Source organism: Phyllobates terribilis, unplaced genomic scaffold (assembly GCF_046119375.1).
Source record: "Phyllobates terribilis strain yellow unplaced genomic scaffold, ASM4611937v1 Scaffold_4__5_contigs__length_816908805, whole genome shotgun sequence".
In the NCBI taxonomy this organism is placed as follows: Eukaryota; Metazoa; Chordata; class Amphibia; order Anura; family Dendrobatidae; genus Phyllobates; species Phyllobates terribilis.
Window position 1 is genome coordinate 251,334,854 of NW_027362764.1, and position 14,197 is coordinate 251,349,050.

Consider the following 14,197-nt stretch of genomic DNA (forward strand, 5'->3'; position numbering starts at 1 on the left):
AAACTTTGTTTGAAAAATGAGAAATTGCTGATAAACTTTTAACTTTTCAAACTTCCTAACAAAAAAAAATTCTGTTTAAAAAAAGATGCTGATGTGAAGTAGACATGGGGTAAATGTTATTTCCTAACTGTTTTGTGTGGTATAACTATGTGGTTTAAGGGTATAAAAATTAAAAGTTTGAAAATTGGAAAAGCTGTTTTGAATTTTCGATATTTTTATAAATAAATACAAATCATATTGATCAAATTTTACCACTACCATGAAGCACAATATGTCACAAAAAAATAATCTCAGAATCAGGGGGATCCGTTGAAGCGTTCCAGAGTAATTACCTCATAAAGTGACAGTGGTCAGAATTGAAAAAAACTGACCAGGTCAGGAAAGCGAAACAGGCTGGGGGGTGAAGGGGTTAATTTGACAAAGTTACCAGATTAATGTAACAGATCCATTATAAGTGATGTGCTGCCAACATAACTTGTCAATATCTGCTTCAACAGCAGTGCATTGAATAAAGAGAACTACCTGAGAAATGCCATAAAATTGGCTAGTTAAATAACATGAATGGCGGCTAATATTTCTGGAAAGTTTTGAGAGGAACATAAAGGGCTAATTATTTGCTTTTGTGAATTAATGAGCCAATCTGAATTTCCATATGTTAAAAAGTAAGATTTATGACTTTAGGGTCAGTGTGCTAACTATCAAGCAATTCTTCTGACCCCCGCCATAAAAGTGTGTACTGTAGACCCTCCCATACCAGGTAATGATGACATATGAGCTTCAGGGCTATTAAATCTCATAAGTTTGCTTTGACAAATGATCATAAATGGACACACTGCTTTAATTATTGCCCGTAAGAATGTCAGGAGAACATAGAGGTAGTGCAAACAGAAGATCTTTGGTGAGCGGCCGTCCCCGGGAACACTGGCTGGATTGTGTTTGTCCCACAGCTGTTTCTTAGTGTGCATGGTTGCAAATTAAAGTCACGTGTCGTGCCAGAGAAAATGAGTAGGAATGTCTTCTAACATGAAATAATATACAAATGCTTACACTGTGTGACTATATACAGTTGAAACCAGAAGTTTACATACAGTATAAGTTTACATACACTGCATGTTTTTCTCAATATCTGACATGAAATCAGAATAAACCTTTCCCGTTGTAGGTGAGTTAGGATTACCATAATTTTTAATATTTGCCAAATGCCAGAATAATGAGAGAGAGAGAAGGTTTTAAGGCATTTTTATTAATTACCGCAAAGTCAAAAGTTTACATACACTAAGATTATTATGCCTTTAAACAATTCTGGACTGCCCATATGATGATGTCATGTGTTTGGAAGCTTCTGATAGTTTTTTTTGGCAACATCTGAGTTAATTAGAGACACACCTGTGGACGTATTTTAATGCACACCTGAAACACACTGCTTCTTTGTGTAGCATCATGGGAAAGTCTAAAAAAATCAGCCAAGATATCAGGAAGAGAATTGTGGACTTGCACAAGTCTAGCTCATCCTGGGGTACAATGTCAAGATACCTGAAGTTGCCTCGTTCATCTGTACAAACAATTATACGCAAGAACAAACAAGATGGGAATGTCCAGCCATCATACCTCTCAGGAAGGAGACGGTTCTGTGTCCCAGAGATGAACGTGCTTTGGTCCGACATGTGCATATCAACCCAAGGACAAAAGCAAAAGACCTTGTGAAGATGACGGCGGAAGCTGGTAAGATTGTGTCAATAACCACAGTGAAACGAGTACAGTATCAACAAGGGCTGAAAGGCCACTCTGCCAGGAAGGAGACATTACTCCAAAAGAAACATAAAAAGCCTGATTAATGTTTGCAAATGCAAACAGGAACAAAGACCTTAATTTTTGGAGACATGTCCTATGGTCTGATGAAACTAAAATTGAACTTTTTGGGCATAATGACCATCATTACGTTTGGAGGAAAAAGGGATAAGCTTCGAAACCTAAGAACACCATCCCAACTGTGAAACACAGGGGTGCCAGCATCATGTTGTGGGGTTGTTTTGCTGCAGGAGGGAATGGTGCACTTCGCAAAATAGATGGCATCATGAGAAAAGAAGATTATGTGGCAATACTGACACCACATCTCAAGACATCAGCCAGGAAGTTAAAGCTTGGGCGGAAATGAGTCTTCCAAATGGACAATGACCCAAAGCATACTGCCAAAATGGTAACAAAGTGGCTTAAGGATAACAAAGTCAATGTTTTGGAGTGGCCATCACAAAGCCCTGATCTCAATCCTTTTTAAAAATTTATGGGCAAAGCTGAAAAGGCAGGTGCGAGCAAGGAGACCTACAAACCTGGTTCAGTTACACCAGTTTTGTCAGGAGGAATGGGCCCAAATTCCAACCAACTATTGTGAGAAGATTGTGGAAGGATATCCCAAACGTTTGACCCAAGTCATTCAGTTTAAGGACAATAGTATCAAATACTAATGAAATGTATGTAAAATTTTGACTGTGTAGAAAGTAATAAAAAAGCCTTAAAACATTCTCTCTCTCTCTTATTACTCTGGCATTTGGCAATAATCTTTGCTTCTGTGTCTAATTTCTGGAAGGCTTCTGCTTGTAGAGACACAGACCACTGTACATGCAATCCCCTGAGAGTGCTCTAATATGTGCAGTTTTACAACATTTTCCCACGTAGCGTTTTTTACGTTGTGTTTTCTATGCAGAAAATTCAAAGTGGATCAGATTTAATCAAAACTCAGGTCCACTGTGCATTTAAAGATACTGTGGAATTGTACATTTTTTGGTGTGTTTTTTCCCTGTTGGCTTCTATGGGGAATCTCAAAAGAAAAGCAGTTGCACTTTTAGGCCACGTTCACACTTAATCCAAAATCAGGAGTGGGTGATAAATACAGAAGTGGTGACGTGTTTCTATTATATCTTTCCTCTGATTACTCCACTCCTGGTTTTGGCTTACAAATACCGATGTAAAATACTGACCAAATACTGAACGTGTGAATGTGGCCGTAGGCTACATTTAAGCTATGTTCTCACAATGAGTGTTTGGTGAGTTTCTGATTTTCTGCAGCATTTCTGCACTTATTAGCTACATAAGGTTACTTACATTTTTTTACATGCATTTGTATCGTGTTCTTGATGCTGCAGTATTTGTCTATTCTTATTTTTTCATGTTTTAAATACTTGCTACCATTTGGTCTTTTGGTTTTCAGAAAACTTCATCAATACAGTCTTGTTTGGTTTACAGTATGTTTCCACGGTGGAAATGCTTGTGGGTTTTTTACCTGTGAATTTTCCTCATCTAATGGAATTCTGTGGGGAAAATCCACACATAACTCAGAGGACCCACAAGAGAAATTGGCATGTTGTGGATTTAAAAAACACACCGCAGGTCCGTTTAGATAGTGTAGAAAAAAGGCAGAGAAGACATGATTCTATAAATCCCATCCAGTTTACTGGAACGGTCATCCGCTGTGTATGTTGCATATAAAAAATACACATCATGAAAAACTCACCAAAAACTCACTTAGTCTTAATGCAGAATCCTAGGCCCTGATTCATGAAAGCGTTTGCGCAAGAAAACTGGTGTAAAACGACTTCAAAAGTCCAACATTTTTGTGCAACGCAAATTTGAGCAAACATTTTGGGACTTTTTTTTTTTTACCAAAACGGACAGAGTTGGGGCAGGGCAGGGTGTGGCAATGCCCACCCAACAAATCAACTGAAAGTATCGTAACTTCTTAGGCCAGAAATGTTACTCCAGACTCTCGACTAGAGTAACATTTCTGCAAAGGCGTATGGACTATGTGGAGCTGGGGTAGGACAGGATGTGGCAAAACTCAAATTTGTCATAATTTATGCCACAAAAGTGTCATAAGCTATGCCAGAAATGTACGTCAGACCCTGGCTAGAGTAACATTTCTGACAGAGGTGCATGACAGTTGTGAAATGTGTCTAAATGATTAAGAGACACATGTTTCTTTGTGAATTTGGTGCATCTTACTCCTCCCTTCAATAGGACCTGCTTACAAAATGTCACAATATTATAATTTACATGTTTCAGTAATTTAAGTGACATTATTGGTATTGATACCACACTCCTGTCCTACTTATGAATTTAGAAGGTAATTAAATAAAGGCCTTTTGTGCTATTGTATTAAAAATAATGATTTCAGCAATTGTTTTCTGAGAAAAAAAATTATTACAATGAAATAACTTTATTCGACAGTCCAAAAATTCTGATAAACCATAAAAGAACTGCAGGAAACTCTGGAATCTCACAATTATTGATCTAAAAGTAGATATAAGCAATTATACAGCTCCTCTAATGAAATATTTCTGCATTCAGAGCTCTATGTGGTAGCTGTTAAAATTGATGCAAATTGATTCGCAGTACCTGGTCAATTGGCCACGTCAGCCATTTGTGGCCGCTGGGCAGGAGGCCTGGGAACTGCCTCTTACCTAAAAAAAAACTGCGGCTCTTGTTTTGGTTAGCTGACCTGGTTTGATGTAATTTTTACGCTAATCAAAAGAAGAGCCAAGATCCAGCGGCCACAGACTATTTATGTGGTATATGGACCGTGTCCTTCAAACTCTAGTTGCTTTATATTTATAGAAAACGTGTGAGTAGATGTTCAGTTTTTCTCAGCCTTATTACTTAGAGCTCCAAAAAGTCTCTGTGCAATCCCAAGCTAAAAAACACGTTGTGCTAGCATTTATTTTGGGCTACCTTATGAATGCTCTAAAACTTAAAAAGGATGGTGCAATGATCCAATAATTATATTTATGTGTTAATTCAAACTGAAAGCAAGCTACGTTTTGTTTGGTCTATTAAAAAAAAATGTAACCTGTGTCAGGAGGACATCTCGGTTACATATGGCAGTGTCTTGACACTCTGATGCACTTTTGACTTACTCTTCGATGGTCCACCTAATGTGCCCATGGTTGGTGGCCATCCATGCTCAGTAGCTCAGTCCCACCGCCTGGATCCTCTTGTGTAACATTGCTATTGTGCAGATGGCCAACAAGAAGCGACACATTCAAAGCTAACAAAGTACATTCATATTTTATTCTGGGATAACCACTATAAAGACCATTATTCTATTTTTAGACTAAAGAACAAAAAATTAGAGCTTTGCTCTTAGTAGAGGAATAATTGGTCTTAAGAGAAGACTTACCATTCAAGATGGTTTTCCACAAATGCAGACATTGGGCTGATCTGTACAGTATACGTGTCATTTGCTGAATACTCAAATAAGCCATAATATGGATTGAATAGCTCTTGAGAAAGAAGAAAGAAAAACTCTCTTGACGGTCCGCTGTAGTCCAACCTGGAATAGAAGAACAAATATTCTCTTGTCTTCAAATAACCCATAACTCACTTTCAATGGTACATTACTAATGCTTTATGATGTAGGAACTTATAGTGGACTGTGTGACCAGTTGACTTTTACATTATGTTTCACAAGCATCAAATTTCAAAATGCCCATATTGGAAGGGTTCGGAATGGCATGGGTGAGATTGGTGATTAATCACCCTTATGAGCATGCACAATACATTGGGACGGTTGTGTCGAATGGTGTATGACTGACACACTCTTCTCTGTCTTGATTTTTATTGGGGAGTGGACTGTCGCCTTCTATATGGTATATACACTACTTTCAAAGTTCCAGTCAGATAGGAGCGTATAGCTAAAAAGGGCTTTCCAACATTATAAAATATTTTTATGTAAATGTGAAACACATATAGGTTAAACGGTTACAGAGCTGCACAGATAACAAAGAGGGCATAAATGTGAAAGGCAGGTACCATGTTTAACTGAAACTCCCGAACTCCTTGCCCCTATTATGTCAGCTTGCAGATACAATAAATACCAAAACCATGGAAGATTTGGTCAAATGTTACATGTAAACCTGTAAAAATTGTTTAGTGAAACGGTCTGTGACGTGAAGCAGTTGTCCAGTGACAACATCCACAAGATAGGTGATGACTTATTGATCGATAGATTTCCAACCACTGGAACCCATTCAGTTCGACAGAATGAGAAAATTGTTATTCTCGTTAGAATAGCGAAGCAGTGCACGTGCTTGACATCTGCACCATTCATTCACTCATGTCTGTGGCTCGTCCGTACAATAGGCAGTTATTAGCAAGTATATAAATATTAAAATGCACACTGTCCAAACAGTGCTGATTGCTGGGATAATGTGTCCTAGGTCAGTAGTGCACTTGCGCTTTTGACTAAAGGGGCGCTGCCTATAGTAAAACACTATTTAATGATTGTTAATATTTTTACCGTAGTTGCTGATTGGCAACTGCTATTTTAATGATGCAGGCAGCACTCTTTTAGTCAAATGTGCAAGATCTTGCGCTCAGAGTCTAAAGGCTATTATGGAGAGTCCTTTACAGGATGCAGACAGTTTTAATACATTGTTTTTAAGAATAGTCCTATTCAATAACATTAGTCCAAGTGCTGTCAGGTATTATTCATGTACAGCAATCGGACTGAAAATACTGTTGTTTGAACTTGCTCTAAAATAAAACTAAAACCTGTATTCCTGTAATACAGAGGAAAATGTTTTGAATTACTAATGTGACACATGCACTTAAAGAGGTTGTCTATTAATTTTTCATTGGTGACCTATCCTCAGGATAGGTCAGAAAAGTCTGATTGGCCAGCCCCCCCTGCCGATCAGCTGGCACCTGGCACCCCACCGATCAGCTGTTATCGGAGCGGTGGCTGCCAGAAATACTCATTTGCAGAGCTGGCCGTCTTCTGATAGTGGCAGTGAAAGGGTAATACACATCTACCTCCTATTGATTTGAATAGGAGGCGGATGTGTAGTACCAAGCCCCTGCCACTATCAGAAGACGGCCAGCTCCACAAGTGAGTATTTCTGACCGGCGGCCGCCGCCACTGACACCGATAACAACTGATCGGCGGGGGTGCCGGGTTTCGGACCCTGACAGATCAGACTTTGATGACCTATCCTAAGGATAAGTCATCAACGAAAAAGTAGTGGACAACCTCTTTAAGAAAAGTCTTATAATTTCTTTTAATGTTTATTTTTATATTTTTCTCAGAACCATTACGCCTCAGCTGTGTGGCCCAGGTAAACTCAGGGAGGACTATGGCATCTAAGCATGCTGCGATTGCTGGCAAAGGGGGAACACAAACCACTAATAGTGCCACGGAAGTCAGGCAAATTTCTGTACGTGCTCATAATGTACATTAAACCCTACTCAGGCCCTTCCTAAATGTGATGTGCAGCCCTCAGAATAAAGGACCACATTTGAGACCACCATAATTTGTTTTAATGACCAGTATTGGTGTAGATGACATTTGTATTCCCTATATCCATTAAAACATAATTTTAACAGTGCAGTTAATAAAGACACAGATTCATGCGAACACCTTTGTATTACAGTGGGTACGGAAAGTATATATTTCAGTTTTTCTTTTTTAATAAATTTGCAAAAATGTCTACATTTCTGGGTGTTTTTCAGTCAAGATGGGGTGCAGAGTGTGCTTTAATGAGAAACAAAATGAACTTTTTAGAATTTACCAAATGGCTGCAATGAAAAAAGAGTGAAAAATTTAAAGGGGTCTGAATACTTTCCGTACCCACTGTATATTACATATGAAGATTTTAATAGGAACGACAGAAAAATAATGTTAGGTACACCTTATTTTATGATCTGTTTCTTTAAATGTATTCTGCACTTACCCTTCTTCCCCTACAAATGCGATGTATAATTTGTTTCTCTGAAGCTCTTTGCGTGAGTATGCCATAACTTGGTTAAATGTGCCTTCCAAAAGATGGTCTCGACGTATAATAAGCCTATAAAAAATGCAAAGAATAGCAATCAATCACTTTCCTCAACAATCTATAAATTGTAGAGCAAAACAATGATCTGGATATGGATATTAAGAAGAAAAATAATACAAATAACTTACAAAAGCTTATGAATATTAGAAGAAAAATAATACTAATAGCCCACAAAGGTAGAGAAAGGAAAGAAATGGAAGGTCTGTTCTCAGGCTAGAGGGAACATCCATTTCCAGGAAAGAATGTTAGAGCCTGTTCTCAAATGTAAAAAAAATGTAGTTGTGCAGCTAATTACTCTTGCATAAATGCACCCGCATTACACGCAGCTTTATTACACGCCCAGCGACGTCCGTCATAGTTCCGAGCAGCAACAGCAAAAAAATAGCCAGTTAGATGATCAGAATCACATAAAAAGCTGAGTGACTGAAAATATTTTGTCTAATTAACTTGAACTGAGTCCAAGGGCTCATGCAGACCTCGGTCCGATCACAGATTTCAATGCACGGACTGGCCACAGGTTTCCTGACCTAAGCATGACAGCCACATAGAAATCTATAATTGTCATGCTCCAGACAGGAGACCTGTGGCCAGTCTGTGCATCGGACCGACAGCCACGATGGTCGGCATGAGCCCTAAGGCTGCATTCACACATTGAGGCTGTGTTTTTTGAATGTTTGTTTTTTTTGCTGCAAAACAATTTGTTTTTTTGCTGTGAGTTTCCAAAATAATGTAAAAAAAATTACAGTTTTATTGTGTTTGCGGCAAGAAAACTACCACACACCTGCAATGTGTGGACATAACCAAAAGGCTATTATGGGCTGATTTCAGCACATAAACAAGTGAAGATCGATGTTCCTTTAATGGCCACAAAGTCCACAAGGGGCAGCACAAACTGTATGGGGACAAAATGATTGTTAATGTGATGGTTCTGTCTCCATATAGCATGCATGTTGTCAGCAGAACATGCCCTGTTTACTTGGTGTGAATGTGTTGCCTATAACGATGATTTTTATACCGGTACAAAATGTATAATAAGCTGATGAACAGTCGTTCTGTTTATCTATTGGCTGATTAGCGACATGTTTACATGAGCCGATGTTTGGAAATGGTTGTTATTACCAATTATTGTCTTATGTAAATGGACCATAAGATAAGACGCTACAATAGAATACCAATCCCCAGAGAAAACTTTAGACTGACAATGAACAAGCAGGACACATGCTCGGACTGGCCCACAGGGGAGCAGGTGAATCCCCCGGTGGGCCCCTGTGCAGGAGTAGGTCCTCCAACCCTTCATATGTAGTTGGAACAATACACTTAAAACACAATGTACCGACAAAATCAGCATCTCATCATTTGTTTAACAAATTACTTAGTATATTATTATATAGAAGCATATGAACATTTGTGAAATAGGGTAATATAATATTAAGATGTAAATGAACAGTGGGCCCCAGAGTCAATGTCACTGGTGGCCCTTGGCACTCCAGTCCAACACTAGCAGGACATGCCAGGTGATGAGAGCTCATCAGCAAGCAGGATTCATTTTGGATGTGGTGAATACTATCTTGTTCTACTTTGGATAGGGATTATTACACGAGTAAAGAAATGCATTTGAAAAGTTATATACTGTATGGATATTATATCACTATGTCAGCTGCTGTCACACGTGTGTCAGATGAGACAGACAGTCACCCTGCAGTTGGTTGCAGGAGATCCCTTCGTTTGGCATTACAGACATCTTCTTAGCAGTCTCACTCTAGGACCCAGCGGCTACTTCCCTCCTGCTCTAATTGACAATCAGGCCTGGGTGTTTAACTACTTCCTGGTTGCTACACAGAGGTGTCGGTGATATTCACATGACCCCTTGTGAAGGCTTGGAGTAAGTGCAGTTCTTACTTCCTCTCTGGTGCTAGAGGACGTGTGTGCCATCTCTCTGAAGTTGACTCAAGCTAAGCTACTTCCCCCTTGTCTGTCTCCCCTTGTTGTCTTTAGTTGTCCATGGGGATCAACTAGCACTCACCCCCCCCCCTTCCCTATCCAGGGCCAAGCACTAGGGAAATGCAGGGATGGGTTCCTGTGCGGTGATTGGTGAGGAACCAATTTAGGGATGGTAGGGGGAGACAGGGTTATTGCAGATCAGCCTAGGAGGTCTCCACTTCCCCCTTTCCCTAAAGTCTGGACTCCCTTCCCCTCATCCCTTCGTGTCACACTTTGTCTTTCCTACACTGTGCGTGACAGCTGCAAAATAATATTCAAAAATGAATCTATGTTTTAAAGTAAAGAGACTTTCACTATTTAACACCTTGAATTGATACACATGTCCAATACATACTCCAAATGCTTCCTTCAGAATAAAAGCCTGGCTGGTAAACTACTATGGTCTTCCCATAAAATCACAGAATATAGTGCAGAATCACCTTCACACTACCTGAGAGCTTTGTTTTTCTGTGTTTTTATTTGGCCTGAAAACAAAAGTCTTCATGAAAACTTGATGCTGAATTAAATATTTAAACCACGCGTGTGCACTTTCATTACCTTGATTCGGAAAATAATTATTCCATGCTATAGAAAAGAGTAATCCAGTAGTATGAATGGGAAAAGGACCATAACACATCATTAAACAGGATTATCGGAGGATTTAATAGCTAACAGCCTACACAAGATCTGGAAATATAATAAAAGCAGATTGAATAGTTATTACAGTACTCAACAATGCATACTTAAACCACTCCTCTCGTCAGTAAGGTTGTGTTCCCTTCTTCACACCAACAAACCCATTCCCTAAAAAACTAGTCACACCTTTAATCTTCTGAAAAGACAGCTAAAAACATGTTATCCATAACAATATATCATTCAATGATTGGAGAATTATGCCGACCACCAGACTCCCAGTGGACTGGACACCCAGTGCAGCATTTTTAAAGAACAGGGTGAAAGTGATTCAGTGGCCAAGTATCTCCTGAACTGAACCCAATCGAACATCTACAGTGGTGTTCAAAAGTCCTGCATGGGCATAGGATAAATTGATTTTTCAAGTTTTAAACGTTTTCTGTCGAATATCTTTGATGCTAATATGACATATTATATATGGTTTTGTTCAGAATACAATTTTGCATTCTCTCCCTGTAATATTTTTAGCTTTTGAAGCAGTTTTGCCTGAAATTATTGCAACAATATGGGAATTGAAAGCACAACTAAATATTGTACAGCTTCAGATCCAAAATTAGCCAATCACAGATGAGGTTCTTGTGACCAATCATAACCTGGATATGGCAGATATGGCAGCCAATCACATTCCATTACATTGCATCACATCTGCTGCTTTGTTTGTTTGCTTTATCTGTTGGTCTATCTAGTGAATCATACTGTAGAGCTTTATGATGGGAGCCTTCAGATTTTTGTCAGCGGAGGATCGTGTGCGAGTTGTGGTGCTACATGAAGAGGGTTATACTGGCCCCCAGATCGCAAGGAAGGTCGGCTGTAATCAGAGTACAGTCGTAAGAATTTTGCAGAAACATAAGCAGCTTGGAATTACCCAGGACAGGCCCAGATCTGGTCGGCCCAGAAAGTCAACTAAAAGGGAGGATAGAGTACTGATAAGAACATCCCTTGCCAATCGAAAGCTCACCTCTCCTCAGCTTCTGCGAGAATGGCAAGAAAAGTGCAATATTGAGGTATCAACATCAACTGTTAGGAAGAGATGTTTGGAAGCAGGATTGAGAGGGTGCAAGGCCCGAAAGTAGTCATTGATGACAGCCATACAAAGACAAAGGCGAAAACTGTGGGCATTGAAATATTCAAAATGGAGGAAGGAGGAGTGGGAAAAAGTGCTATTTAGTGATGACAGCACTTTTTGCATTTTAGGAAATGATGGCAAGTCTTATGTGAGAAGGTTTCCACATGAAGAGTACAAGCCAGAGTGTTTGAGCTTCTCTGTGAAACATCCGATGAAAGTAATGGTGTGGGGCTGTATGGCAGCCAATGGTGTTGGAAGGCTTCATATTGTGGAGGGCATGGTTAATGCAAAAAATACATAGACATCCTTAATAAGAAAATGCTGCCTTCTGCTCAACACCTGTTTTCAGGGGATTATATCTTCCAGGATGATAATGCTCCTTGTCACAGAGCTAAGACAGTAACGGAATGGAAAAAAAAGAACAAGGTGGCTACTATTGACTGGCCAGCCCAGTCCCCGGACCTCAATCCAATTGAAAATTTGTGGCACAAGGTATCAATAGAGATATCTAAAAAACAGCCAAGGACCAAGAGAGAGTTGATTGAGTCTCTGATACAGGCCTGGAACCACATCATCACTTGTGAGCATCTGCAGAAGCTTGTTCACTCAATGCCACAGAGGTGCAAGTTGGTGCTCAAGAGCAAAGGCTGGCCAATAAAGTATTAGAAGCTAAAGATGCAGTCAAAAGGCCCTTTTCAGGACTCTGAATTAAATAAAAAATAATAAATCTTAAAAAGTAAAATTTAAGTCTGTGTGAACTTGCATTGGAAGTTAATGAACTTAGAAACCTGTTCACCATTCTACACACTGTACTGGTGTAGGTATGGTTATGCTGTAAAAAAAATTATCAAAAATGCGCATACCATAACAATTTATACACTTGGGACATTCAAAAATGAGTATGGCATACAATGAGGGATTACAAAAACATATATGTTCCACCAGTTTCACTGTAGAGATGCAGAAGTATGAAATATATAGTTTTCTTCACGCCTATGCAGGACTTTTGAACACCACTTGTATATGGAATTCTGAAGAGACAAGTTGTCATCACTCTCCATACAGCATCAAAGCTGTAAAACAGGTTGTTCTTGAAGAATGGAAAAAGATACATATTGCAATATGTCGCCAACATGTTCATTCTATGCCTTGAAGACTTGGTGCTGTCCTTAAAATTCACGGAGGTCATACAAAATACTAGATATAATAGTTTTTTTATGTGGGATGTATTCATTTTTGCATCAACTAATTAGAGTAAAACTGAAGATTTTGTAATGAAAGTTAAATTATTAACCTTACAGTCATTTTTCGGGTTAAAAAATGTTCTATGAGACTCAGTCTTGTCAAAATTTCGGCAATTGTTCTTGTGTTCAGTCCGATATTGATTAATATCTTACTTCTCATAGGGGGTGTACTCATTTATGCTGAGTACTGTATATACATCCAACTTAGCTGATACTGTACGTAGCTTAGAGGAACATTACAGGTCGTAAAGTGTGTTTATACTGTTCAATAGTCATTTATTAGCCTGTTTAGATACGCTGACTGTACTCCCATGTACACAGAATGATTGGTATGGTTCTGTGCACATAGGCTGTCATAGCTTTATACAGCACATGTCCTGTTTACACAAGATGTGGGCTGCTGAGAATGATTATTTTTAAGTGAGCCTAAAAGTCATTTCACCTGACGAACAAGCGTTTTGCTTGTTCATGAGGTTTTCCCACCTACAAAGAATTTAGATGCCTGTAATTTTTATTGTAGGTACACTTCAACTGTGAGAGATAGAATCTAAAAATAAAAAAACAGAAAATCACATTGTATGATTTTTAAATAACTAAATTGCATTTTATTGCATGAAATAAGTATTTGATCAACTACCAACCAGCAAGAATTCCGGCTCTCACAAACCTGTTAGTTTTCCTTTAAAAAGCCCTCTACTCTGTACTCATTACCTGTATTAATTGCACCTGTTTGAACTCATGACCTGTATAAAAGACATCTGTCTACACACTCAATCAATCACACGCCAACCTCTCCATCATGGCCAAGACCAAAGAGCTGTCTAAAGACACCAGGGACAAAATTATACACCTGTACGTGGCTGGGATGGGCTACAGGACAATAGGCAAGCAGCGTGGTGAGAAGGCAACAACTATTGGCACAATTATTACAAATGGAAGAAACACAAGATGACTGTCAATCTTCCTCGGTCTGGGGCTCCATGTAAGATCTCGCCTCGTGGGGTAAGGTTGGTTCTGAGAAATCAGCCCAGAACTGAATGGGAGGACCTGGTAAATGACCTGAAGAGAGCTGGGACCACAGTCTCAAACATTACCGTTAGTAACACATTTCTTCGTCATGGATTAAAATCCTGCAGGGCACGCACGGTCCCACTGCTCATGCCAACACATGTCCAGGCCCTTTTGAAGTTCATCAGTGACCATCTGGATGATCCAGAGGAGGCATGGAAGAAGGTCATGTGGTCAGATGAGACCAAAATAGAACTTTTTGGTATCAACTTCCCTCTCTCTCTCCACATATAGAGGCTCATGTGATTGTCAGGTCCTACAGACGCATTTGCAGTGCAAATGGTTCTACTCTGCATAGCGCAGAGTAGCGCATGTATTATGTA

At 39.3% G+C, this 14,197-nt stretch overlaps 1 protein-coding gene across 3 annotated transcripts in view; it reads right to left on the reverse strand.

Annotated features, from left to right (window-relative positions):
- HECW1 (HECT, C2 and WW domain containing E3 ubiquitin protein ligase 1) overlaps positions 1-14,197 on the reverse strand; it is a 499,703-nt gene that overhangs the window by 28,350 nt on the left and 457,156 nt on the right. For all 3 annotated transcript variants that reach the window (XM_073678211.1, XM_073678212.1, XM_073678213.1), the window contains 2 exons: positions 7,722-7,835; positions 5,171-5,323 (listed from right to left, as the gene is read on the reverse strand). In XM_073678211.1, coding sequence (XP_073534312.1) covers positions 5,171-5,323; positions 7,722-7,835 — 267 coding nt within the window. The remainder of the gene's footprint in view (positions 1-5,170; positions 5,324-7,721; positions 7,836-14,197) is intronic.